At 45.8% G+C, this 24,901-nt stretch overlaps 1 protein-coding gene across 1 annotated transcript in view; it reads right to left on the bottom strand.

The window, feature by feature from the left end:
- Positions 1–22,948, bottom strand: part of ITGA11 (integrin subunit alpha 11) — a 98,299-nt gene extending 75,351 nt beyond the window's left edge. Inside the window, exons 1-2 of the mRNA XM_080982097.1 lie at positions 22,753–22,948; positions 8,185–8,296 (exon numbers count right to left, since the gene is read on the bottom strand). Of these exons, the coding sequence (XP_080838223.1) occupies positions 8,185–8,296; positions 22,753–22,804 (164 nt within the window). The 5' untranslated portion in view covers positions 22,805–22,948. The remainder of the gene's footprint in view (positions 1–8,184; positions 8,297–22,752) is intronic.
- Positions 22,949–24,901: the final 1,953 nt, after the last annotated feature.

Below are 24,901 nucleotides of genomic sequence, written 5' to 3'. Positions count from 1 at the left end.
AACATAAGAAGAGCCTGTTGGATCAGCTCAATGGTCCATCTAATCATCCATCCTGTTATCACAGGGGCCAACTAAATGCCTGTGGGAAACCAGCAAGCATGAGCACAAGACTCAGAGCCCTCTCCCCTCCTGTAGTTTCCAGCAACTACAGAGACATTACTGCCTCAAACTGTGGGGGAAGGGCACAGCCATCCTGGCTAGCAACCATCGATAGCCTTCTCCTCCAGGAACTTGTCTCATCGTCTTTTAAAGCCATCCAAGTTGGTGGCCATTACTGCAGACCCTCCAAGTGTCCCTATTTTCCAGGGACAGTCCCGGATTTACAGAAGCTGTTCTGGTTTCTGATTTGATCCCAGAATGTCCTGTCTTTCCTCAGGACGTCCCTGTTTTAATTGGAGAAACGTTGGAGGGTATGAAGTTGTGTGACCCTCAAGCCAAGGAGATAAGTAACTATACAGTAATACCTCAGTGAGTGTCAGCCCCGCCGAGCGTCCATTTCAGCGAATGTCCGCGGCAAACCTGGAAGTACCAGAACAGGTTACTTCTGGGTTTGCAGCTCACGCATGTGCAGAAGCGCAAACCGCTCCGTGCGCATGTGCAGAGCAGCACTTTGTCAAGAGTCCCTTTTGTCGAGTGTCTGGGGCTCCAGAACGGATCCTGGACTCAAAACAAGGTACCACTGTATACTTATCTGAAGGCAGCCCTGTATAGGAAAGGTTTTTAATGTTTTTTTATGTGTTTATATCTATTGGAAGCCACCCACAGTGACCGGGACAACCAAGTCAGATGGGCAGGGTATAAATAATAAAATTGTAGTTGTTTTTGTGGACTAGGGCATTCCTATTTTCATCTGAGAAATGTTGGAAGGTACTGTGTCCTGTGGGAACAAGTTCCACAATTCATCTGTGTGCTGTACAGTGGTACCTCAGGTTACATACGCTTCAGGTTACAGACTCCGCTAACCCAGAAATAATACCTTGGGTTAAGAACTTTACCTCAGGATGAGAACAGAAATTGTGCGGCGGCAGCGGGAGGCCCCATTAGCTAAAGTGGTACCTCAGGTTAAGAACAGTTTCAGGTTAAGAACGGACCTCCGGAACGAATTAACTTCTTAACCCGAGGTACCACTGTATAAAGATACATAAATGTTTCCTCTTATTCACCTTTTCTCTTAAAAAAAACAAAACCTTCACATTTGGGGGAGGGGACAGGCCTCTCATGACCTGGACAGCTGTCACATACTTCAGCAACAGTAATCAAATCAGGGCAGGCCAGCCTTGCACATAAAAACTCATTTCACCCTCCAGGGTTCAGGGTGAGTTTCATATTCACCGCCCGCTTTGCTCTCATGAGGAGATGCCATTTCTTTTCAGGATGAAAAATGGGCTGTTGCAAAATATCCGAGGGTAAAGTATGCAATTAGGTTGGACTTTTTTATTTTTAAAAGATGATCTTTCAGAATTAGAAAATGGTCACGTCAGCATTTGGAAACACACATGTGCAGCAGAAGCTCGAGGAGAGGAAGCCAGGCAGACTCTTCCTTTTCCTGGAGCTGCAGGCAAGCAAGATCACCGGGGGAAGAGGAAATCCAAGTTTAATGGAACTGTCAGAGAAAAGAAAGGTTGGGGTGGGAGAAAAGAAACGAGACGAGCCCTTTGAGAGCTGAAAGCCTGATCTTTAGAACTCAGTCCAATGGTTTGGGGCCAGTGATCCACCAAGAGCCACCCTCGTAACCCAGATGGATGCTTGGGTAGGTAGGAGACCTGCTTCCATCGTAGGCTGAGTGAGTTTCAGCTGCTCAGCCCCACTCCTCCCCCCCAAAGATCTTCAGTAGGTCTTCTGCCTTGCAACACTAGGAAACCCCAAGAATGAGGACAAAAAAGCTGTCTGAATAAATCTGCCATCTTATTTCTGATTATATGGCATCACAGAATCATAGAATTGTAGAGTTGGAAGGGTCTCCAAGAGTCATCTAGTCCAACTCCCTGTAATGCAGGAATCATAGCTAGATTCCCTGACCGGTGACTATCTAACCCTGTTTTAAAACCTCCAATCAAGGCGAGTCCACCACCTTCCGAGAGAGTCTGTTCCACTGTTGAATGGCTCTTACTGTCAGAAAGTTCTTCCTGATGTTTAGTCAGAATTTCCTTTCTTGTAACTTGAATCCATTGATTTGGGTCCTACCCTCCAGAGCAGCAGAAAATTAGCTTTCTCCATCTTTCATGGGATGGTGTCTCAGAGATCTGAAGATGACTATTATATCACCTGAACATACCTCAGATTAATACAGAATTTGGATAAAATGGAATTATGAATGAACACATCTTCAGTTGGGACGCGGGTGGGGCTATGGGTTAAACCACAGAGCCTAGGACTTGCCGATCAGAAGGTTGGTGGTTCAGATCCCCGCCACGGGGTGAGCTCCTGTTGCTCGGTCCCTGCTCCTGCCAACCTAGCAGTCCAAAAGCACGTCAAAGTGCAAGTAGATAAATAGGTACCGCTCCAGTGGGAAGGTAAACAGTGTTTCCGTTCACTGCTCTGGTTCGCCAGAAGTAGCTTAGTCATGCTGGCCACTTGACGGGGAAGCTGTACGCCGGCTCCCTCGGCCAGTAAAGAGAGATGAGCGCCGCAACCCCAGAGTCGGTCAAGACTGGACCTAATGGTCAGGGGTCCTTTTACCTTTACCTTTACATCTTCAGTGGAAATGGCTTCGGGTTTTGGTCCCCAGTATATAAAGAAATCTCTAAAATATTTAAATCACTTGTTTGGGCTTCCTCACAACTGACATTACTGAATATGTGGTTGGACAGCATGAAAGCTTCTTGCTCTGCAGAGCTTGGGACATGGATGTGAGTGAGATGCAACTAGGATTTCAGTAGCCCAGCGATGGAAAACCTTGAAAAACCACATCTGTCTTTGTGGTATAAGAACTTATGGACTTTGGCTATTGCAGAGAAAGAAATACATATGAACTATGTGTTTCCAGGGGGATGGTGGATCCAGGCTGCTTTTATGTTATGTGGTGGGATTTTATTTCCTATGCTTCAGGCTTAGATGCTCATCATTCACCATCCACGCCAGCTCAGAAAATAGGGATGTCACCATTTCTATTTCTTAATAGTTACTGTTTGTTGGTTTTGTATAAGGTATGAGGTAATACCCTGTTACTGCACTTTGGGGTTGTTAACAATGTTAATAAAGGTTTTTAAAAAGTTAACAACACTGAGCTAGATGGACCTCTGGGTCTGATGCAGTATAAGGCAGCTTCCTATGTTCAGGGGCAGGACACAAGAGGCTGTTGCCTGCTCACAGCCATGCTAAAGTCCTGGATTTCTCCATTTTTAAAATATGAGCAACTCTCCCTTCTGCCCACGTAAGGAGAGAGGGACATCATAAGGGGTCACAAAGTTCCACCTCCATACAAGTGGATTATCACTCTGGATTTCTTATCTCTGTGCTGTATGCCAGTGGCAACTCCAACCAATCCAGGCTTGTGTCAGAATCCCCTGCATTGACCCTTGCCAAGGGAGCCGCTTATGTTACCAGCACGTATGTGGGGGTCTGCATTCCATACGCAAGTTTCAACAGACAGCACACCTGTCAAAAATGTCTCAGACCACTTCAGTAGCTACAACATGAAAACAACAGAAAAAGCAAGTGGCGTTGTCCAATGCAACCTGGTTCGATACCAACAGACTGTGACTGGGCTCATTTCGAAAGAAAAAGGAGGCTTATTTTGAAGGGTGGGGAAGAGCCAAGGTCACTTAATGAGGAAGGAATGAACTCAAATTGCCAATCTGGAAAGACAATGAAGAGAGAAGATGATCTAATGTGCTGGCTGGATTTTGGAGCGGTGCAAATTACATCTCCCACCCCCTCCCTTGGAATTTGGGAATCTGGATTCCTTCTTTTTAGACTTTCCACTACCTTGGTTATATTTGAAACCCCCTCCTCCAAATGTGTAACTCTTGGCTGTCTGCCCCCAAAAGCCCTGCTCAGATCTTTTATACATGCACAGACACCATAGAAAGAGACCAGCCACCTCTCTTCCGCTCTCAAAATCCCTCTAAATCAGCCTTCCTCAATCTGGTGCCCTCCAGGGGTTGCATTACTAATGTAGTTGTAGTAGTATAAGCAGTATCACCTGCCCTTCACCAACAAGTCCCAGGGCGGATTGCAACAATTTGAAATTCAGAACTGAAAAAGAGTTAAAGCAGATTACAGTCACAGGAATATGGTGGGCCCTGAAAGCACAGATCTCAGGCATCAAAAACCAGAGGAGAGAGAGTTGTGTCTTCAGCCTTCACCAAAAGCTGAAAAGTGAAGAAGCAAGACACACCTCTGTCGGGAGGGAGTTCCACAACTAAGGGGCTGCCACAGAGAAGGCCCTCTCCTAGGTCATCACTATCCTGAATTTCTGAGGGAGGTGGAACAAGCAAGAGGGCACCCCACCCCCAAGCCATCCAACAGAGTGCTAAGTTAAAGTCACTTGTATACTTGTTCCCAGTGCTATTTTTCTAGAAAAAGAGGTGCCAGAACTCATCATGAACACCTCCCTTATTCTTTTATAATGACCATGGCACCCACCTGACAAGTGCCAGAACTGAGTTCCGGTGAATTCTGTCTGGGGGGGGGAAAGCCGTTTGTTCTGCTGACAGAATGTTGTTGCACAAGAGGCTGCTGGTAACTTTGTTGAGCGACAGATGGCTTAATCTGTCACATTTTGAATTTCTACCAGCACAACTGCCGCACTGAGATGCTCTGTTGTGCGGAACTCACCCACCCACCAGTACAAGAGCCCTTGCAGATGTTCTGAAGGACAACTTTGGTGGGGATGAGGGCCATTCCCCTCCCCCTGCACTGCCGCCTGCTCATCTCTCCAGACTCATTCAGCACTGGAACTACCCTGGGCTGTCTCCAGTCGCTTCAGGCCATGGTGGCAGCAGCAGAAGAGGAGGAGGAGGAGGAAGAGGCAGTGATGGCTGGTGGCAAAGCATCCTGGGCTGTGGGGAGGCAAGGTAGTGGGAGGTCCCTGTGATATGGGCTCTACCACTGTGCCAACCTCCCTGCCACCTTGTCCCTTCCCTACTTGGTGTATTCCGTATTGGGAAGCCAGGTGAGTAACACCGTCTCAGCCTGCTGGCCGCCAACGCTTACACCCAAAGGAGACCCAAACTTCAGGCTCATGGCATTTACAGAACCACTTTGGGATTTCTCATGGATTCCACATCTTATACAACCAAGACGGCAGATTTTTATTTATATGACACGCATAAGTTATCTGAGGGAATTTCTAAAAAAAGTATCTTTGGGGGGAAAGACACCAAAGAAAGAATCCAAGATGCTCAGTGAGCTTAAATTCCTCTTTAAATACTTGGTCGGATGCCAGGATTTGTAAGAGCTGTTATTATAACCATCTTCCCTCCACAGCCCAGAATTTCTCCGTTTGCCATTCAGCTGTGTGATGGTGCCTTTGCTTTCCCTCTCGCTGGAATTCTGGAATCTTTGCAGGCTGCCTTTCAGGGATGGTCATCTGGTTTCCCTCTTAACATCACGCTGCGGCTTTGCTCTCTTTTCCACTGTGTCTGCCTCCTGCCAATTTTACATCTAGCAGAGCTGGCTGACAGTGGCACCACAATCCCTGGGATACTGGATCCTTTGGTAGCGAAACATACGTCTGTTGGTTTTGTAGTATAGATGGCTTGTTTGTTTAGTGATTCATACTTTGTGAGTCATGGTGGGTTTACAATAGCTTCTTCCCCTTTTTTTGCTTTTGGGGTAAAAACAAGAATCCTTAGCTCCTTATTTTATTGCACGGGGTTCATTTTAGGCATTTGAGGAGAAGGGAAGGAGTTTTCAGAGTTTGCTCTCTCTCTCTCTCTCTCTCTCTCTCTCTCTCTCTCACACACACACACACACACACACACCCATTATACAAAGATAGCAACGTCTCCACAGATCTAACATCACAGATAAAACTTTCACACCACCTCAAAGAGAAGGTTTGTTACTGGGAATCCATTCACACGTTCAGCTGCCATGGAACACACACAAGGAGATGGGGGACCTGCCATTATATGTTCCTTCTTCCCAATATGCCTTGGTGCAACTGGTAACCTCCAAGGCCCCTAACAAAACCTTATCTGAACAGGGCCGGTCCTACCATTAGGCAAAGTGAGGCAGAGGCCTCAGACGGAAGATGCTGAAGGGTGGCAATGAGGTGTTCGAGGACAGTGCTACATGTCCTGCCCTCAGCCAGATTGTTGCCATAGCTGAGTAGAAGAACGTGTGTCTTGAATGCAGAAGGTCCTAGATTTAATCCATGCATTTCCTGGGGGAAGAAACCCTGGAGAGCTGCTGTAAGTCAGTGTAGGCAATGGACCAATGGTTTCCAGTTGGTACAAGGCAACTTCTGATGCTCCTGGTCTCGACTTTGGCCTCTCATTCTCCATCTTCAGACTCTGACCAGATGCAGACACAACGGGCTATACCACCAACACAAAGGGCTATACCACCAGCCTATTGTTCCTCCACCCACCCACATTGTTTACCACTTAGACTGATGAATTGTTCTGTGGAACTCAAAAGCCAGCACACTATTTAGTGACATTTTGGTTTGCCTAAGAAATGGATTGCCCCAAGGTAGATGTTCTTATAGGCCAGAACAGTTACCTTTGCTTTTTTCTTTCTTTTTAAATCACACACAGACTGAATTTCTCACTGAGAACTGGTGAGGCATCTAATAAACATGACGAGATTGGAAGGAAAGAGTGGTGGGGAAAGCAAGTATATGCTGAAGACATTTTGGGGGAACTCCTGTTGTGTTCATCTGATCATCACAAGCAAAACAATGCCTTCACTGACCACAATGCTACCCCGATAGTCTAAAGGGCTGCCTGGAAAGATGCTCAGATCTGCATCACTGGTCAAAGTCGCAAAACAGGCAGCTGCACAAAGACCTATCCAATACAATGATCTTTCCCCCTCTTTGCTTCCCAATGTTCAGTCTGTGCTCTAAAGACCTCAAACCAGGAACATGGGACCCTTCGTCCTGTGCTGTTCCACTCTTCCTTGAAAAGGAAGCCCAGGTTTTGCTGTTCATGAACTGAACTAGCTTCTTCCCTTTTTATCTTTAGTTAAAGCCATACATGATTCCATCTGGACAAACAACACTTAGCACTGATATTTCAGGTGTCCACTACACCTACCTCAAGGGCTGCCTCTTCCTATGTGAACCTACCCGATCCCTGAGATCATCTTCTGAGGTCCTCCTACGTGTGTCTCCTCCTCAAGAGGTCTGGAGGGTGGTAACATGAGAATGGGCCTTGTCTGCAGTGGCTCCCCATCTGTGGAATGCTCTCCCCTGGGAAGTTTGCCTGGCACCTTCATTATACACCTTTAGGCTCCAGGCAAAAACATTCCTTTTTAACCAGGCCTTCCATTTTAATCCAACACCCTTTTAGAATATGGCTTTTTTGGGGGTGCTATTGGGTTACTGCTTTGGGTTTGATTTTATATGTTGTGGTCTTGTAGTGAAACGCCCTGAGACCGCCGGGTATAGGGCGGTGTGTAAGTTGAATTAAAAACAACAACAACAATGCCTACATTCACCTTGGTTTCCTGCTATGTGAGCGAACTTTTCTGGGTTCAGGCAAAATGCCAAGCTCATGTGGTCTCTTCTCCCCTCCTGCATGGCCAGCAGGAAGATTTCTGCAAGGTTTTGTTTCTCTTTCAAAGAATTCTGGCTTTAACATCACATATAAACCATGGCATACAAGAAACCATGGTTAGTTAGGAAGCCAGCTTCATAACCTAGTTTGAAGTTCACTCGCTTAGCAACTAACCCTCATTTATTGTACAACACATCACCTGAGTTGCATGTAGCACTAAGCCAAGATTCCGTGAAAGCAAAATTGGAAATCCTTCCCCCACCTGCAAGGGAGGAAAAGAGTTAGAAGGGTGCATGATCCTGACACTTTGCTGGGGCTCATGGAGGTTTTTCAAGGTAGGGTCTCACCATGGTTTCATGTTATGTGTGAGCAGGTAAAAAGGAAATTCAATTTACCAGCATTTGATTAAGGACAGTATTAGAGACATAATAAAAGACAAATGCCTTGCCAAAAGCACAGGAAGAAACATCACAGCATAAGCATCCAGTTTAGGCACAATGTGGTATTCATTTACCATTTCTTCCCATTGATTTCATGCTGTTGAACCGTATAGCCAAAATATGCTTCTTTAGAGCCTGGAATAATTCGTGGCCTCTTCGTGTCAATGTTGAAGGCATCGCAGAATCCTGAGACAAACAAACATGAGCAGAATTAAGTTGTGCCGCAAAGGGAACACAATGCCCGTTTTACATTCACAAAATAAATAAAATGATTTTTTTTAAGGCTGCAAGTGTGAATTTAATACTCCTCTCCCCAAATTGCAATTTTAAAATTCATTGTTTTTTAAAAGCTGGAAGTTAAGTTTTTATGCTGGAAAATGTCAATGTAATAATTAAGGCTGAAATGTTTCATTGTTTCATCAGTTACATCAATTAAGGCTGCAATGCAGTATAAACAGAAGGGGGTTCCAAAGGAACTGGAGAGACCTTGCTTTTCTTTCTCAGTGCCTGGACTTGGAGCAGGAATCAAGTCTTTATCTGGGCCAAGCCACTTAGCAAGAGGATTAAGTAGGGGAAGAGACTAGGGCTACCTGGCTGTGTTTATCTTCTGAATGGAGTTTCTGCCATTTCTCCCTTTCTGCACATATCGTATTTCTGGACAGTGGTGATAAATAAAAGAATAACTCTTGCAGTTTGGAACAGAAGGACCGTGATCATATTTTTGGGCTAAGTTTCCTGCTATAAATCCAGGGTGGAATTTTCATGTGACAGAAGATAAAGTTCTTTTTCATTTCATCAACAAAATTTATTATTTTTTTCCTGCCCAGAGCAGAGCCTGGATTGTCTTCTGAGAATCTCAAAAATCTGGTGTTTACCTCTTACCATTATTATTATGTCGATGAGACAATATTAACATTATTTAATGATAAGGGTGCTTGGTTTCTGAATGGGAAGAATGTTGAGCTGGCAAGAAGGGAGGCCTTTTGACATGCGATTGGCACTCCTTGATCCACACAGCAACAGCTAGCATCTATTTCAACGTGTCAAAATAGAGAGCTTACATCAGATTTATTTTATATACATATAGATTTAAAATACTTCTATCCTGATGTCACAAGTCCCTGCACCACACCCCTTGCAGCTTAAAGCAGCTGCTCTTTCCTTCCTTCAGGAACCCAAGTTTTCCTCCTCCCGCTTTTGCGGTCCCTCTATCTCCCCATCAAACTATCATGGGCAAAGAAAACAGATGACCCAGCACACCACTCCCTGCCCCAGAGTTCTTTTCTCTTTCCTCAAGAGGCAGTCTCTGCCTTCTCCAGTTTTCTCCTTTCCATGATTCCCTTTTATAAGTAGTTGGGGGTGGGGGTGGGGGGCAGAATAGAGACTCTGGAAGCTTTCAGCCTCTCATGAGACCCACTCAGGGCTTGTGTGAAGACTGGTGGGGTTTTTTTGCTTTTTATTTTGCAGGTATCTTCTGCAAAAGGAGGTGCTGAGGAAGGTGGCCAAGATGACCAAGGGTATGGAAACCAAGCCTTATGAGGAATGGTTGAAGGAGTTGGGGATGTTTAGTCCGGAGAAGAGAAGACAGAGGGGATATGATAGCCATCTTCAAAAATCCAAAAGGCTGTCCCATGGAAGATGGAGTCAGCTTGGTTTTTTGTACTGCTCCAGAGAGTAGTACCCAAACCAATGGACTCAACTGACAAGAAAGGAGATTCTGACTCAACATTAGGAAGAGCTTTCTGATTGTAAGAGCTGCTCAACAGTGGAATTGACAACCTCAGAAGCAGGTGGACTTTCCTTCATTGGAGGGTTTCCAGCAGAGGTTTGGTGGGCATCTGTCAGGGATTTAGTTGTTATTCCTGTATTTAATGGGGTTTGACTAGACGATACTTGGGCCCTTCCAACTCTACAGTTCTCTGATTCTATGTTACTGATACAGTGATTTTGCATTAGTGATGGATTTATACTGGACCATCCACACACCATTCTGCTTTATTAGTTGTCTGGCGATGCTTCCCCAATGTTACCACACTACTATCCGCGGGGTGGGGGGGTGGATTCTTGCACTACAGTGCAACAAAACAAAAACTGCAAACCCCAAATAGTTGTGCTATAAAAAGTGACAGAATTTCAGCAGAAAGCTACAGAACACAAGCCAGATGGAAATGTGGCAGTGTGTTCACTCCAAAACATTTGCGGCATACGCAGTATTGAAAATGGGACAGTGTATGACGCCCCCTGATAACAACATGAGCACAAATCATCATGAATGCACAATCAAAAGAATTAAAACAGCCTCTAGCTGTGCTGGGTGGGACTGATAGGACTTGTAATCCAAAATATATCAAGGGCACCCAGTTGGTGAAAGCTGTTCCACAATATACACTGTGTGGCAACTCTTTTTGTTAACAAAAATGCAGCCTCAGAGGGTACTAAAAATGGAAAGTAGATGGAGGAAAAGGTCTTCTTAACCCTCATGTTGTTTTTTTTGCTGAAAACACCCCCTAGCTGCCTTCACCTCCCCACACCACACCCCATGGGAAAGACCAGTGTCATTGTGCCCTAAGGTTGCACAAGTTTCTTGCTCAAATTTATTTGAACAACCATAATAGTTATGTGCCGCTACTGAATAGTCAAAGTGCCTCAGACATAGCTCAGTAATCATTACAAGAATGCTTTAAGATAGTCAAGTATTCTCATCATCATCACACATGCTTCAAAACTTCTTGGAGCTGAAGCCCTGGTGAGGTTTGACCTGCTTGACTCACATAGGAATAAAGAAAGATGACTTATGCCAGGTCAGACAACTGGTCAAATACAAATACCTTTATTGGCATTATGAGTTAAAACATTTCAAAACACTAGGATAAATCTAAAAGGGACAGGAGTGAAGTTGTCGAGGATCACAAGGTACTTGATTGTTCTGCTTCACCCTCAGGCAATTGGTCCATCAAGATCAGTACTTTCTACATTGATTGGCAGCAGCTCCCCAGTGCTTCAGGCAAGGGACATTCCTAGGCCCAACTCCCCAAAGAGATGCCATCAGGGATTTGAACTTGGGACCATCTGCATGCAAAGCAGATGTTCTGTCACTAAGCTCTGCCCCTTCGACTCACACTGCTCCCCACTTCACCATTCCAGCTTTTGTATTGTTGGGGGCTTGGAGGGGGGGAGGTCAGTCGGAATGATGCCCTGCACCCCTTCCAATTGTTGAGATCAGGAACTCACTGTGGGTTAGAATTTAATAGAGGGTTCTATTGCTGAACTAGTAGGACAAGTTTGCCCTGAACTGGCCACTTAAGTGTCCTCATCAGCATCCCAAAAGAATGAGCTAGGTTGCAAGAGCTACAACTAAGGGATGGTGCCCTCCAGGTTAAAGGGTGGGCATTTCTTCCACCCTTCCACCCTTGCTAGGTAGGAGAACAAGAGCCAGAGAGTTATGTGTGAGCTGAGCTGAAAGCAGGAGACAGAGAGGCATGCTTGCTTTGTGCTGGATCCAAAGCTGTGACAAACGGAGAAGCAAGATTTGTTGGGTGTTAATGCTGTGAGCCTCTCCATCCTATGCTCAGGTTGTAAAAAAGGTAAAGGTAATGGGACCCCTGACCATTAGGGCCAGTCGTGACCAACTCTGGGGTTGCGGTGCTCATCTCTCTTTATTGGCCGAGGGAACCGGCGTACAGCTACCGGGTCATGTGGCCAGCATGACTAAACCGCTTCTGGCAATCCAGAGCAGCACACGGAAACGCCGTTTATCTTCCCGCCAAAGCGGTACCTATTTATCTACTTGCACTTTGACGTGCTTTCGAACTGCTAGGTGGGCAGGAGCAGGGACCGAGCAACGGGAGCTCACCCCATCACAGGGATTCGAACCGCCGACCTTATGATCGGCAAGTCCTAGGCTCTGTGGTTTAACCCACAGCGCCACCCGCATCCCAATATGCTCAGGTTGTGTATATATATGTAAATAAAATCATATATCCTAAAGACACCACAGTCTCCACTAACCTTCACATTCCAAGGAATCTGAACATGGGCAAGCGTCTGGGACCCCTGGATTATCTCTCTCTCTCTCTTTTTTTTTTTTAAAAAAAAGATATTTATTAAGAGTTTACAAGTTACAGAAAAAGCAAGAGAACAATAAAGAATTAAACAAAACAATACCTTACAATACATCAAAGAAAAAATAAAACAATACAATAAAACAACAAAGAAAAACAGAACAAAAACATTTAAAAACACATCCAACCTTTCCATATCTTTACCTTTCATATACTTGTTTCATCGACCTCCTCACACCTCCCTTTTTTGTATTCTAGTTCAATTAGCTATTTCAGCAAGTCCTTTCCATCTTTCTCAATTTTCGTTCTAAAATTTAACTTAAGACACTCTAACCTTAAATTTTCCACTTCGGTCCATTAACAATCTATTTTTACTTAATTCTTTATAACATTTCTGCTAAAGCCATATAGCTTCATTCCAGCATCATTCTAACATTCATTAATTTTGCAATATTTCTGTAAATATACTTTAATTTTTTTCCAATCTTCTTCCACCGACTCTTCTCCCTGGTCTCGAATTCTGCCAGTCATTTCCGCCAGTTCCATGTAGTCCATCAGCTTCATCTGCCATTCTTCCCTGGTGGGTAGATCTTGTGTCTTCCAATACTTTGCAATGAGTATTCTTGCTGCTGTTGTAGCGTACATGAAGAAAGTTCTATCTTTCTTTGGCACCAATTGGCCGACCATGCCCAGGAGAAAGGCCTCTGGTTTCTTCAGAAAGGTATATTTATATACCTTTTTCATTTCATTATAGATCATCTACCAGAATGCCTTAATCTTTGGGCATGTCCACCAAAGGTGAAAGAATGTACCTTCAGTTTCATTACATTTCCAACATTTATTATCGGGCAAATGATAGATTTTTGCAAGCTTGACTGGTGTTATGTACCACCTATAAATCATTTTCATTAAATTCTCTTTTAAGGCATTGCATGCCGTAAACTTCATACCAGTGGTCCATAACTGTTCCCAGTCAGCCATCATAATATTATGTCCAACATCTTGTGCCCATTTAATCATAGCAGATTTCACCATTTCATCTTGAGTATTCCATTTCAACAGCAAGTTATACATTCTTGACAAATTCTTAACTTTAGGATATAACAATTCTGTTTCCAACTTTGATTTTTCCACCTGGAAGCCAATTTTTTTATCCAAATTATACGCCTCCATTATTTGATAATAATGGAGCCAATCTCGTACTCTGTTTTTTAAGGGACCCCTGGATTATCTCATCGCTCAGAGATTGGGGTGACATATAACAGTATGATTTAGCAGAAACCAGAAATATTGCCCTTTCTTCTTCTCCACCGCCCCCTGGAATGATCCTTAAGCAGCCAGCAAAGAATGAAGAGATTCAAAAGAATGTTTGTTGCCATATCTAATTGCTGTCTTATAATATAGTGGAAATATAAGCGAGACCAAGGCAACGTCTGGTCTTTGTCAAAACAGAAAGGACTTGGCCCAGAGAAGAGAAGGGATAAAACTCAAGTTGAATTCACAGCCATCATTTGGACATGAGGATTGATGGGTGTTTTTCCTCACTCAGACTTTCGGAAAACCCTCATAGCATATTTTGGCTGGGGATACCTGGCAACAAGGGACGCGAGTGGCACTGTGGGTTAAACCACAGAGCCTAGGGCTTGCTGTTCGAAAGGTCGGTGGTTCGAATCCCCGCGACAGGGTGAGCTCCCGTTGTTTGGTCCCTGCTCCTGCCAACCTAGCAGTTCAAAAGCACAAAGTGCAAGTAGATAAATAGGTACCGTTCCGGCGGGAAGGTAAACGGCGTTTCCGTGTGCTGCTCTGGTTCGCCAGAAGCGGCTTAGTCATGCTGGCCACATGACCCGGAAGCTGTACGCTGGCTCCCTCGGCCAATAAAGTGAGATGAGTGCCACAACCCCAGAGTCGGCCACGACTGGACCTAACGGTCAGGGGTCCCTTTACCTTTACCTGGCAATAAGGCAAGAAAACCACCCTCTTTCTTGCAAGGTGACCCTCCTACCCACTTCAGGTGGCCAGTTGCCTGCCCCCTCCAGACGAAGGACTATGGCTCAATGGGAGAGCACCTGATTTGCACGCAGAAGGTCACAGGTTCAATCTTCAGCAGCATCTTCAGGGAAAGATTCGCTGCCCGAAACCCTGGTGAGCCACTGTCAATCTATGCGGACAATACTGAGCTAGATTGGACCAACAGTCCATGCAAAGCAGCTTCTGAGCACCTAGGATTAACCTTTCCTTCAAGTATTCATTTTGGAGTATTTATGGAGAGTCGCAAGGGGCAATAGAGAGGGGGAACCCCCAGGCCTGAACTTCATCAGAGCACAAAAGAATGCAAGCTGAGCCCTGCTGGATCAGGCCAAAGGGTGCCTGTCCTGTTCTCACAGTGGCCAACCAGATGCCCCAATGGGAAGCCCCCAAAACAGGGCACGGGTGCAACAGCACTCTCTGCCCTTGCAAATTCCAGCAGCAAGTATTCCAGAGTTATACTGCCTGCAACTCCGAAGGCAGTACAAAACCACTGAGGTTAGTAGCCATGGATAGATCTACCCCCCTCCATGATTTTTTGCTTTTGCAAACCATCCAGTTCACGTTTTGTATAGCCATCCAACACTCATGTGGTTCTTCCTTGGGGAGGTTCTCAATTTCTGGTTCTCCATCCAGAGCAACTTTTGTTAAAACCATTAAATGTGCCGATGTGCAAATTCTTCATGCCAAAGAGACAAATGCTTTTGCTTTTAAAAGAGTGGGGTTGGTGTGTGACAAGGAGGACGGCTTTGAACTGTCCACATGACAATGGCTGTGCTTTATCTTTGGCCATGAGAGAACTTATAACCCACACCAGGAATCAGGGCTGGTTCCAGGGTTTTGAGGGGCAGGCGGGGGCGGGTCTCCTGACAACACCTTCTGGATGCGCTCCCTCTCCCTTCCAAAGTGATGGTGAGAAGGAGCAACACCTCCTCTGCCTGCTCACACCTTTACTCCCTTCCTCTGGATGATAGGAGGATGGCTCCAACAAACCAAGGCATCATCCTGCCTTCAAGGGAAAGGCCAAAGGTGCGAAGGGAGTCAGTGTGACCTAGTTAGAATGTCAGACTAGGAACTGGGAGACGCCAGAGTTCGAATCCCACATGCAGCCATGAAGAAGCTCACTGCATGACCTTGGGCCAGTCACTGCCTCTCAGCCCAGCCTACTGCACAGGGTTGTTGTGTAGATCAATTCAGGAGGGGAAGAACCACGTATGCCACCTTGAGCTCCTTGGAGGAAATAGTGGGATATAATGCCTTGTAAGAAGGAGTAATTGCTGGTGGCCAGTTGATACGTCACAGAAGGGCTGGGCGCCTGGAGGTGAGGCAAATCAAGCTCAGGGCAGGCAGCAAGGAGCAAATGGCAAGGAGCCATCCCTAAGACTGAGGTTTTATAGGGCCAGGTGGAATCCTATTGGCCCTTTGTGTCACCTGACTGCTGATAAGCTGGCTGCTGCAGTGCTGCCTTCCATCTGCAGCACTGATGGTGGCACTCAAAAACAGCCGAGAATAGACTGTCGCCCTCTCCTGGCAAGCTGCCGCAATGCAGCCACCCTCCCAGCCAGAATCCCCACTTCTTTTGGCACTCAATAGGGTGCCTGGTCCTCCAGTGGTAGAAAGCATCTCCCATAAATGCAGAAGGTCCCAGCTTCAATCCCACGAGCATCTCCAGGTAGGGCTGGGAAAGATTCCCTGCTTGAAACCCCAGAGCTGCTGCCGGTCAGTGTAGACAATACTGGGATAGATGGACCAATGGGTCTGACTCAGCATAAGGCAGCTTCCTGTGTTTCACTCTCCAGAATGAATCACACATTTACAGGAATCTTAAGGATGTACATTCACCCAAAACATGCCATTCAGACTTGAAATTTATGGCTTGCGATCATCAGGATTTCAACCCACTCACTTCCATATGTGAAGCTAAAAATACTGCGTAACTTTGGGTTACTCTGCCCACCTCTCTCTGTTCCCATTTTTTTTAGAGCTCCCTTTTCCTTTTCTTTTTTTCCTTGTTAAATTCTGGACGGTTCTGTGGGGAGTGCCTAGAATTAACAGAGCGAGCAAGTATGCTTATGAAAAAGAGAACGTTTCCTTCCTAGCATCTACGTAATGGTTGGAACTTAAGTATTTATTAACAAGTCACTATAGCAACTCCTTTAAGAAGAGGAGATCTATCCCGCTACTGAGGAACCACATAAATTGTAGAAAGTGACATGCACAATTATGGACAATGAATTCATACATCAGCAGTTTTAAAAGTTCAAATTGGGCCGAGCAAGCCAGTGGAAATTCTGTAGGGATTAATTTATGCTGACATATTGGTCTGATTTGTTTATAATAAATGTCAATGTCTAGCCCTGAATTGGGGTTGTTTCTGAACAGTCTTGGAATAGTAAAGCTAATATGTGTGACTACTGGGGATCTAAAGGTTGTTGTTGTGGTGGTGGTTGTTGTTGTTATTAAGTTTTAACATACATGGTAAATATCATTAATCAGATAGGAAATACATTAAATATTATCACCAGAAGAAAACTCTTTAGAAAACAGAGAGAAATATTAAATACTGACATTAATTCAAATGGTTAAATTAGCCTGCCTACATATAATAAAGGTCAATCTTACCAGCAATAAGGTTGCAATATTAGGGTCTCTGGTAGGGTATAACTGGGGCCACAGAATTTTGCAGGTATCTTTCTCTGGGCAGAGAATTAGGTGTGGAACATAGAAAGCTGCCTTCTAGCAAGTCATTGGTCCATATTGCTGAGGATTGTCTACACTAATTGGCTGTGGCTCCAGCCTTACCTGGAGATGCTGGGATTTGAACATAGGACTAGCTGCATGCAAAAGAGATGCTCTTCTACTGAGCTACCACGTTTCCCTTAACACACATGAACACAGGGAGCTGCAGCCAGAATATTGGCCCATCCATTGTCTGCACTGGTTGGCCATTGCTCTCCAGAGTTTCAAAGGGAGCATCCTTCCCAGCCCTGCTTGGAGATCAAACATCTGCTGGAAAAGGCTGGGGCAGAACCACTCAGCGATGGTTGCTCTAGTCTAGCTACTGGGACAGAGCTGCAGCACCTATGTAAGGTTCAGCCTGCCTGCTGCTGAAGCAACACCTGAGCCTTGCTCCCAGGCAATATTCATCTTGAGCCCTGCACGGAGCTGTCCAGGGTACCTTTGCCCCAACCTGCCTCTACTGAGGTCAGTGCTCACATCAGAACAGCTGGTGCCCCAGCAGGCCATGACAGGAAGCCTCCAGAGGCCCACCATTTTTAATTAAAAACATTTCTGATGCCAGGGCAAGAGTGACAGCCAGCTCATGCTATCAGTTACCTCCTCTGGGGTCGTGGGGTCAATAAGAGTAGCAAGAGGGCGGGTTGAGGGGGATTGGCCCACCCCTTCAGTCCTCCAGAATCCTCATTGGCTCCACAACCCCAGAGATGGGGCCTGATTGCTGGTCTCACTGTTTAAATTAAAATGGCCAGTAGTTGGACCATTGACACAGCTAGCTGGTGCTGCGTCTGTGGGCAGTGAGACTTTCCCTTGCCTGCCTGGTTAACACTTATACATCCAGCTAGTCAACCAGGGAGGAAAAAAGTATTGGTACCACAGTTTAAAAACAAAGTTTTTTTTAAAAGCCAGGCTGTGGCAGCAGAGAAGCAGAGAAGTGGGACCCCAGAGGGCAAAATGCTCCTCAAAATTGGCACTTCCTTGGAGTATAACTAAAGGACCCAAGAGTATCTTTCATGCCAGTGGTTGCAAAAAATTTTTGGGGCTACTGCCCCCTTGGTTCCAAAAACTCATCCCCTACCCTATTAAAAAGCACTATTCAGAATCACAGTTTGCATGACCAACTAAGGACGATAATAGCACAAAAAAATTCAAAGTAGTAACAATTCAAAGCACATGTGAGCCTGGATAGCTCAGCTGGTTACAGCGTGGTGCTGATAATGCCAAGGTTGCAGGTTCAATCATTTTGGTGCGAGGTGAGGATATATATAGCAAGAGTAATAAAAATAAATTGTTATTTAGGTGATTTGAATTTAATTCTAAATTATATACCGGAAACGTGGGAGATTACAAGTGGTAAAAGAAAACGGATGTACCGTGCCATATTAGAGGCAAAAAAACTTGTTTTAATGAATTGGAAGAGCCGCAAAAAGATCCCATTGAGCACATGGATTGACAATATGGACAGACTAGTTACATATGAACGCATTGCATATCGACACAATTTAAGAATGGATAAATATGAAGAAATCTGGAAGGAATACTTAAGAGATAAGGCGGAAAGTGGTGGGAAGTAGGGGGAGGAGAGGTGGCGAAATATTGTTAAAAAGGTGTAGTTATAGGTATATCAGTGCTCAAATCTGAATAGTTAAATTGTGTTATTAGTGTTATTGTGGTTTTTGTTGTATGTGTTTTTTTGTGGTTGCTGTTTGTATTGAAAAAAATGATTAAATAAATAATAATAATAATAAAGGTTGCAGGTTCGAACCCCATATGGGACAGCTGCATAGTCCTGCATTGCAGGGGGTTGGACTAGATGATCCTCAGGGTCCCTTCCAACTCTACTATTCTATGATTTATACTCCCTTCTGTTGCTTTCCAGAATAACTGGTATTCTGAAGCATTACTGCCTCCAACTGCTAGTATCCACTGACAACCTTATCTTCCTCTATGAATCTGTCTCATCCTCTTTCAAAGCCATCTAAGTTGGTGGCCATCACTGCCTCCTCTGGGAGGGAGTTCTGTAGTTTAACTATGCACTGGGTGAAGAAGGACTTCCTTTTATCTGTGTTTATGCAACAACAGTAGAATCCCCAAAAAACCACCCATCCATCCATTTTTCAGGGCAGTAAAATTGTATGCATGTGGGGTGGGTCCATTGAATTTGCTCTGGAGGGAGGCAAAACTATCAAATGGTTTTGGAATAACAGAAAAATGATAAATTCTCAAAAAAAGTATCTTCCAATACTGAATGAAATTCTGTTGGTAGTTTATGCTCGCAGATGCAAGAAGCCATGGGCTAAGAGACAAGGACTACAGGAGCCATAGCTGAGGTGGGTGGTGGTGGTGTTTTACATGGGTGGTGGTGGTGTTTTACAGAATATTCTCTGGGATTCCTGAAATTCTCCAACAGTTTGGAGAGATCCCCCCGAAAGAAAATATTCAAGCATTGCTAAGAGAAACACTTTCCTGAGATATTTCAGCCCAGGCTGGGATGAAACTTCTCTTACTTCCTCCACATCCCTCCACAAAACCACCTTTTCCATTAAGCCTTTGGCACAACCCCAGAGGTCCCAGGCCTGGCTGCAACTAAGCTTATAACTAAATTAAAGAATGTGGAACTGAAACAGCCACATTGCGTTTCTCTGTATAGCTGTGGGCTTCATTTCCTTCCCTTTCCTCAGTTCTTTCTCCCATGCCCAACTCTGGAGTCCAAGCTCCTGTGGGGCAGGGACCTGACCTCTTGCTCTCTGTAAATCACCGAGCATACTGTTGGCACCATGTAAATAATCAGCAGGAGCAACCTAAGAAGAGCCTGCTGGATCAGGCCAATGGCCCATCTTGTCCAGCATCCTATTCTCACAGTGGCCAACCCACCGGACCAATGGGAAACTCACTAGCAGGACCCAACCACAAGAGCACTCTCCCTGTCTGCAGTTTCCAGCAACTGGTATTCAGAAGCATTGCTGTCTTTGAATGTAGAGGCAGAGCGTAGCCATCATGGCTAATAGCTACCATTGCTGGACTGTAGCCACTGAGCACCACTGTGACAAGAACAATATACATTGCTGGACTATAGCTGCCTTCATCCCTGCTCATTGGCCATGCAGGATGGGGTTGGATGGATTTGGAGTCTATACCTGTCCTAAATTAGCATGGCATTCTGGAACTATGCCCCCAGGTGGCCAAAGACTGATCTAAGTACAGTAGTACCTCGGGTTAAGAACTTAATTTGTTCTGGAGGTCCATTCTTAACCTGAAACTGTTCTTAACCTGAAGCACCACTTTAGCTAATGGAGCCTCCCGCTGCCGCCGGAGTATGATTTCTGTTCTCATCCTGAAGCAAAGTTCTTAACCCAAGGTAATATTTCTGGGTTAGCAGAGTCTGTAACCTGAAGCATATGTAACCTGAAGCTTATGTAACCCGAGGTACCACTGTAACTGCAGGAACGAAATGTCTCCAGCTAGGAACATTTGGACACAAATTATCCTGGGCAGCAGTGCTGAGTGAGAGCGGAAGCAAAAGGCAGGACCAAAGACCAATCGGGATCAGAAGGCAGAACCAGAAGATATCCCTGGAGTCAAGACCAAAGCCCCAAACCAGACATACACCATAGGACAGGCTGACCAAGCTCTCAAGATGGGCACCACTGAGACAGGAAGTATACACTCCTTCCTGCCCCAGAGGAAACAATAGCTAGTCTGATGGGCAGAGCCAGACCAAAACCCAGAAGGTTCTTCTCTGAAAAGGCTGCAGTTTGGCACTTCACCACTTGGGGCAGTGGCAACAGCTCCTGACAGGTGGTTCTGATAACAACGGAAGTGTGGAATCGAAAGGGACCACTCCCAGCCTACTGGTAGGACAGTACCCCATGCAGCTTGATCCAGTCCCAGGCAAATCTCCACCTATCCTTCAGATTCAACTTTTTCCTAGGCTTCCGTAAGAATAGAAGGAGAGCTTGCTGGGAAACCCGTAAGCAGGTCCTGAGCACAAGAGCCCTCCCCCCTCCTGTAGTTGCTGGCAACTGGTATTCAGAAGCATTGCTGCCTCTGAATGTGAAGGAAGAGAATGGCCTTCATGGCTTGTAGCCACTGACAGCCCTTTCCTCTATGAATTTGTCCAATCCTCTTTTAAAGCCATCTAGGTTGGTGGGCACAAGGGTTAAACCACAGAGCCTAGGACTTGCCGATTGGAAGATCGGTGGTTCAAATACCCATGATGGGGTGAGCTCCCGTTTTTTGGTCCCTGCTCCTGCCAACCTAGCAGTTCGAAAGCACATCAGAGTGCAAGTAGATAAATAGGTACCGCTTTGGCGGGAAGGTAAACGGCGTTTCCGTGCGCTGCTCTGGTTCGCCAGATGCGGCTTAGTCATGCTGGCCACATGACCCCGAAGCTGTACACCGGCTCCCTCGGCCAATAAAGCGAGATGAGTGCTGCAACCCCAGAGTCAGCCACGACTGGACCTAATGGTCAGGGGTCCCTTTATTTTACCTAGGTTGGTGGGCATCACTGCCTCCTGTGGGAATGAGTTCCATGGTACTGCAACATTAATAGCAAGGAACCAACTTGCAGCCTTACAGCTGATTCCCTTTAAATGCAGGAGGAAAACACAAAACATCTACTTTCCTGTCTAGTTAGTATTGTTGCCTGCCGCTGGGGTGTAATGCGCAAGGCAACCTCTCCAAAGAGCACAGCGAGAGTCATGACCGAATCAAGTGCCACCCCTGGAAGAAAAAGGCTAGCCCGTTGCTGCGTGCAGCTGGGTTGTGGCAGGCACAACACAGCAACGTGTCCACGTGGAAAAGCGCAATACCAGCTCTCTCCATCAGCCACACTTCGTCTTGCTGTGGCTGCCTTCGGGTCTTGCCAGTTTTGTTCAATTTGGGAGAAAGGTACATATTTACATTTGAAACATTCCCAGAAATAGTAATGGACTGGAACCCCTCCTAAAGCCCCAGGGTTGTTCCAGAGCCACGGTTCCACTCACAAGCCGGAAAAGTTTCTCTTTTGTTTGAAAATCTCACAGCAGAGCACCCTCCCTCCGTCCCCTCCCTTTGCTTCTGAGTTGGAACTGGGCACAGAACGATGTCAAACATAACTGAAGCAAACACGTCTCCCCTTCCATCAGCTCAGCCCCCTCCATACATAACAGAGTTTTTAAGTTTGCAGGAATGCAGCCAGCAAAAAGGCAAAATTTCACCCTCTCCCTTCTCTGCTGTAACTCAACACGCACGCCAGCAGCCACGCATCAGACCATATGTGGGGGCCAGGCTACATCTCCTAAAACAAATAAAAGGACTGAGCACCTAAACATAATAACGGGTGCCATCAAGGACTGAGCACCTAAACATAATAACGGGTACCATCAAGTCGTTAACTGGACTGCAAAAGTTTTCAGCAAAGAAAGACTCTCTGAAAGTTGAAAAAGCAAAACAAACTTACTTCATTTTGCTGCTTGTGGGGGGGGGGGGGGAAGCTTAAAAAGGAAGCAGATTGAAACATTCGAAACTGGGTCTAGGTGCCAAAAGCTTAATGTACTTGAGATGCAAAGAACTTCTCGACTTCGTCCCTCTGAAACTTTGCAAGAATTTATACCCTTTGCATTTTAAAAGTGGAGGAGACACGGACCGCTCCATCATTACATGCTTTGGAGGCAAATCTCTCAGTTGCTGCATAAATAATAATAATAATAATGAAAATTTGGCAACTGCGTCTTCTTGCTGACCTAAGCACTTTCTTTCTCCTGAATTGCGTTTCTCACTCGCCACGGTGCACTGCTATGCTCCTCTATGAGATTCAGCACCACACACAACCTGCCTTACCTGATAGGAGGCCGATAGCCCAGGCTACCACCAGCTCTCTGTAGAAGTCCATGTGGGTGGTGGAAGTTCCTGGTGGTACCCGACCCAAACCATCCGCTTGAGACGCCAAGGCAGTGTGGCAGCTCCACTCTGAGGGGGGAACAGCTTTCTGCTTATCCCACAAGCCGTTCTTTGCTCCCTGACAGAAGCAGCTCTTGAGAAGGAAGTGGGAGGGAATAAATTGTAGGAGGTGCAGGGGGAGAGGAGTGGAGAAAGGACCAGGCGAGAAGCAGATTCCCAACACCCTGGAGGGGCCACCCTGGGAGCTGCCGGGATTTCCCTTGGCTGCAGAGACTTGCAAGAACTTTAGGAGAGAAAAGGAAAGAATCTGAAGCAACTTCACTCAGTGGGGCTTTTGATTGCAGCTGCAAACAAAACAGCCTAATTCTGCAGTATCCACAATGCATGCATGCTGTTGAGTTTGAGGGTGTTTCTAAGGGGGGTGGGAACAAGGTATACAATTCTGACTTTTGCAAATTCATATTGATTTTCAAATGAGGTGGAAGGGGAATTTTATAAATGGGAGGTGTCCTTCAAATTTAAAAACCTGAAAAGGGTCACATTCAAAATTCCAGATTTATTCTTTTTTTAAAAAATGTGTTCAGAAATGTCAGCTCTGTTTGGGGGAATTCATTTCCCCCCCCTTTACTGCATTTGCATCTCGCCTTGTCTCTCTCCAAAGAGCTCAAATTAGCGTGCATGGCTCTCCACATCCTCATTTAATCCTCACAACAACCCTGTGAGGTAGGTTAGGCTGAGAGGCAGTGACTGCCTTTCTGAAGGCACCAGCTTCAGCATCAAATTGTGGTGGGATGCATCATTCCAGAAAGGGCAAGCAAATGGATGCATCATTTCAAAATATGGCGTCTAGCCCAGGAAATTGGGGTGTGTGTGAAAACATTGGGGTTGTGTCATAAGAAAATCCTGCTGGATCAGGCCAGGGGCCCATCTAGTCTAGCAGCCTGTTCTCATGGTAGCTGACCAGATGCCCTGAAGGGAAACCTACAAGCAGGATTCAAGCACAAGAGAATACAAGAGAGCTAGTGTGGTGTAGTGGTTAAGAGCGGTAGTCTCGTAATCTGGTGAACCAGGTTCGCTTCCCCACTCCTCCACATGCAGCTGCTGGGTGACCTTGGGCTAGTCACACTTCTCTGAAGTCTCTCAGCCCCACTCACCACACAGAGTGTTTGTTGTGGGGGAGGAAGGGAAAGGAGAATGTTAGCCGCTTTGAGACTCCTTTGGGTAGTGATAAAGTGGGATATCAAATCCAAACTCTTCTTCTTCTTCTTCCTCTCCTGTGTTTTCTAGCAGCAGGTATTCAGAAGCATTTACTGCCTGTGACCATAGAGGAAGAACATAACCATCATGGCTAGTAGCCACTGATAGCCCTTTCCTCCATGAATGTGTCCAGTTATTCTTTTAAAGTCATCAAAGCTGTCGTCCAGTATTAGTCCCACTCAGAAAAGATCCACTAAAATTAACCTTCATCCATAGGTGCCAACTTCCTGGGGCCCTGGGGGCCCGAGCACCCACAAAATTCCCCATGAAGGGGCTGGGCACCCACAAATTTTGGTGCCAGGGCCATGCATGTTGCATGGCACCCATAGCCCCAGGCACCCATGGTTGCGGGGTCAAATTGGCACTCCTGTCTGAATCTATTCATTTTAATGGGCCTACTCTGAGTAGGATTCAGTTGGCCATTGTCTGAGACAGTTTTGATGCTCTCATGTTGCAGGTGCCCATTCTGTGCTAGACTAAGGTTACCAGATTTTTTTTCAATGAATCTGGGGACAGTTTTCAACTTCAATGGATTCTGTATGGGGACTGATTTGTAAATCTGGGGACTGTCCCCGGGAAATGGGGATGTCTGGTAACCTTATGCTAGACAGTTGGCTCATTGGGGGGAACTAGGGTTGAGGAGGGAGGGGGCTTGAGCTAGGCACACAGGACAGGGTCACCAGATCATAGACTGCTAGCTCCGCTTCCAAATCCAACATGCAAAGTCAGGTCAAGACTCAGCAAGGCAAGGCCAACACAGCAGAGGGCAAGTCTGAATTAGGAAGATCAGGCAAAGCAGAGGTCACATTCCAAAAAAGAAGCAAGCAAGGTG

The sequence above is a fragment of the Podarcis pityusensis genome (assembly GCF_964106645.2).
Source record: "Podarcis pityusensis genome assembly, chromosome: 14".
Taxonomy (NCBI): Eukaryota; Metazoa; Chordata; class Lepidosauria; order Squamata; family Lacertidae; genus Podarcis; species Podarcis pityusensis.
This window is presented reverse-complemented; position numbering and strand designations above follow the sequence as displayed.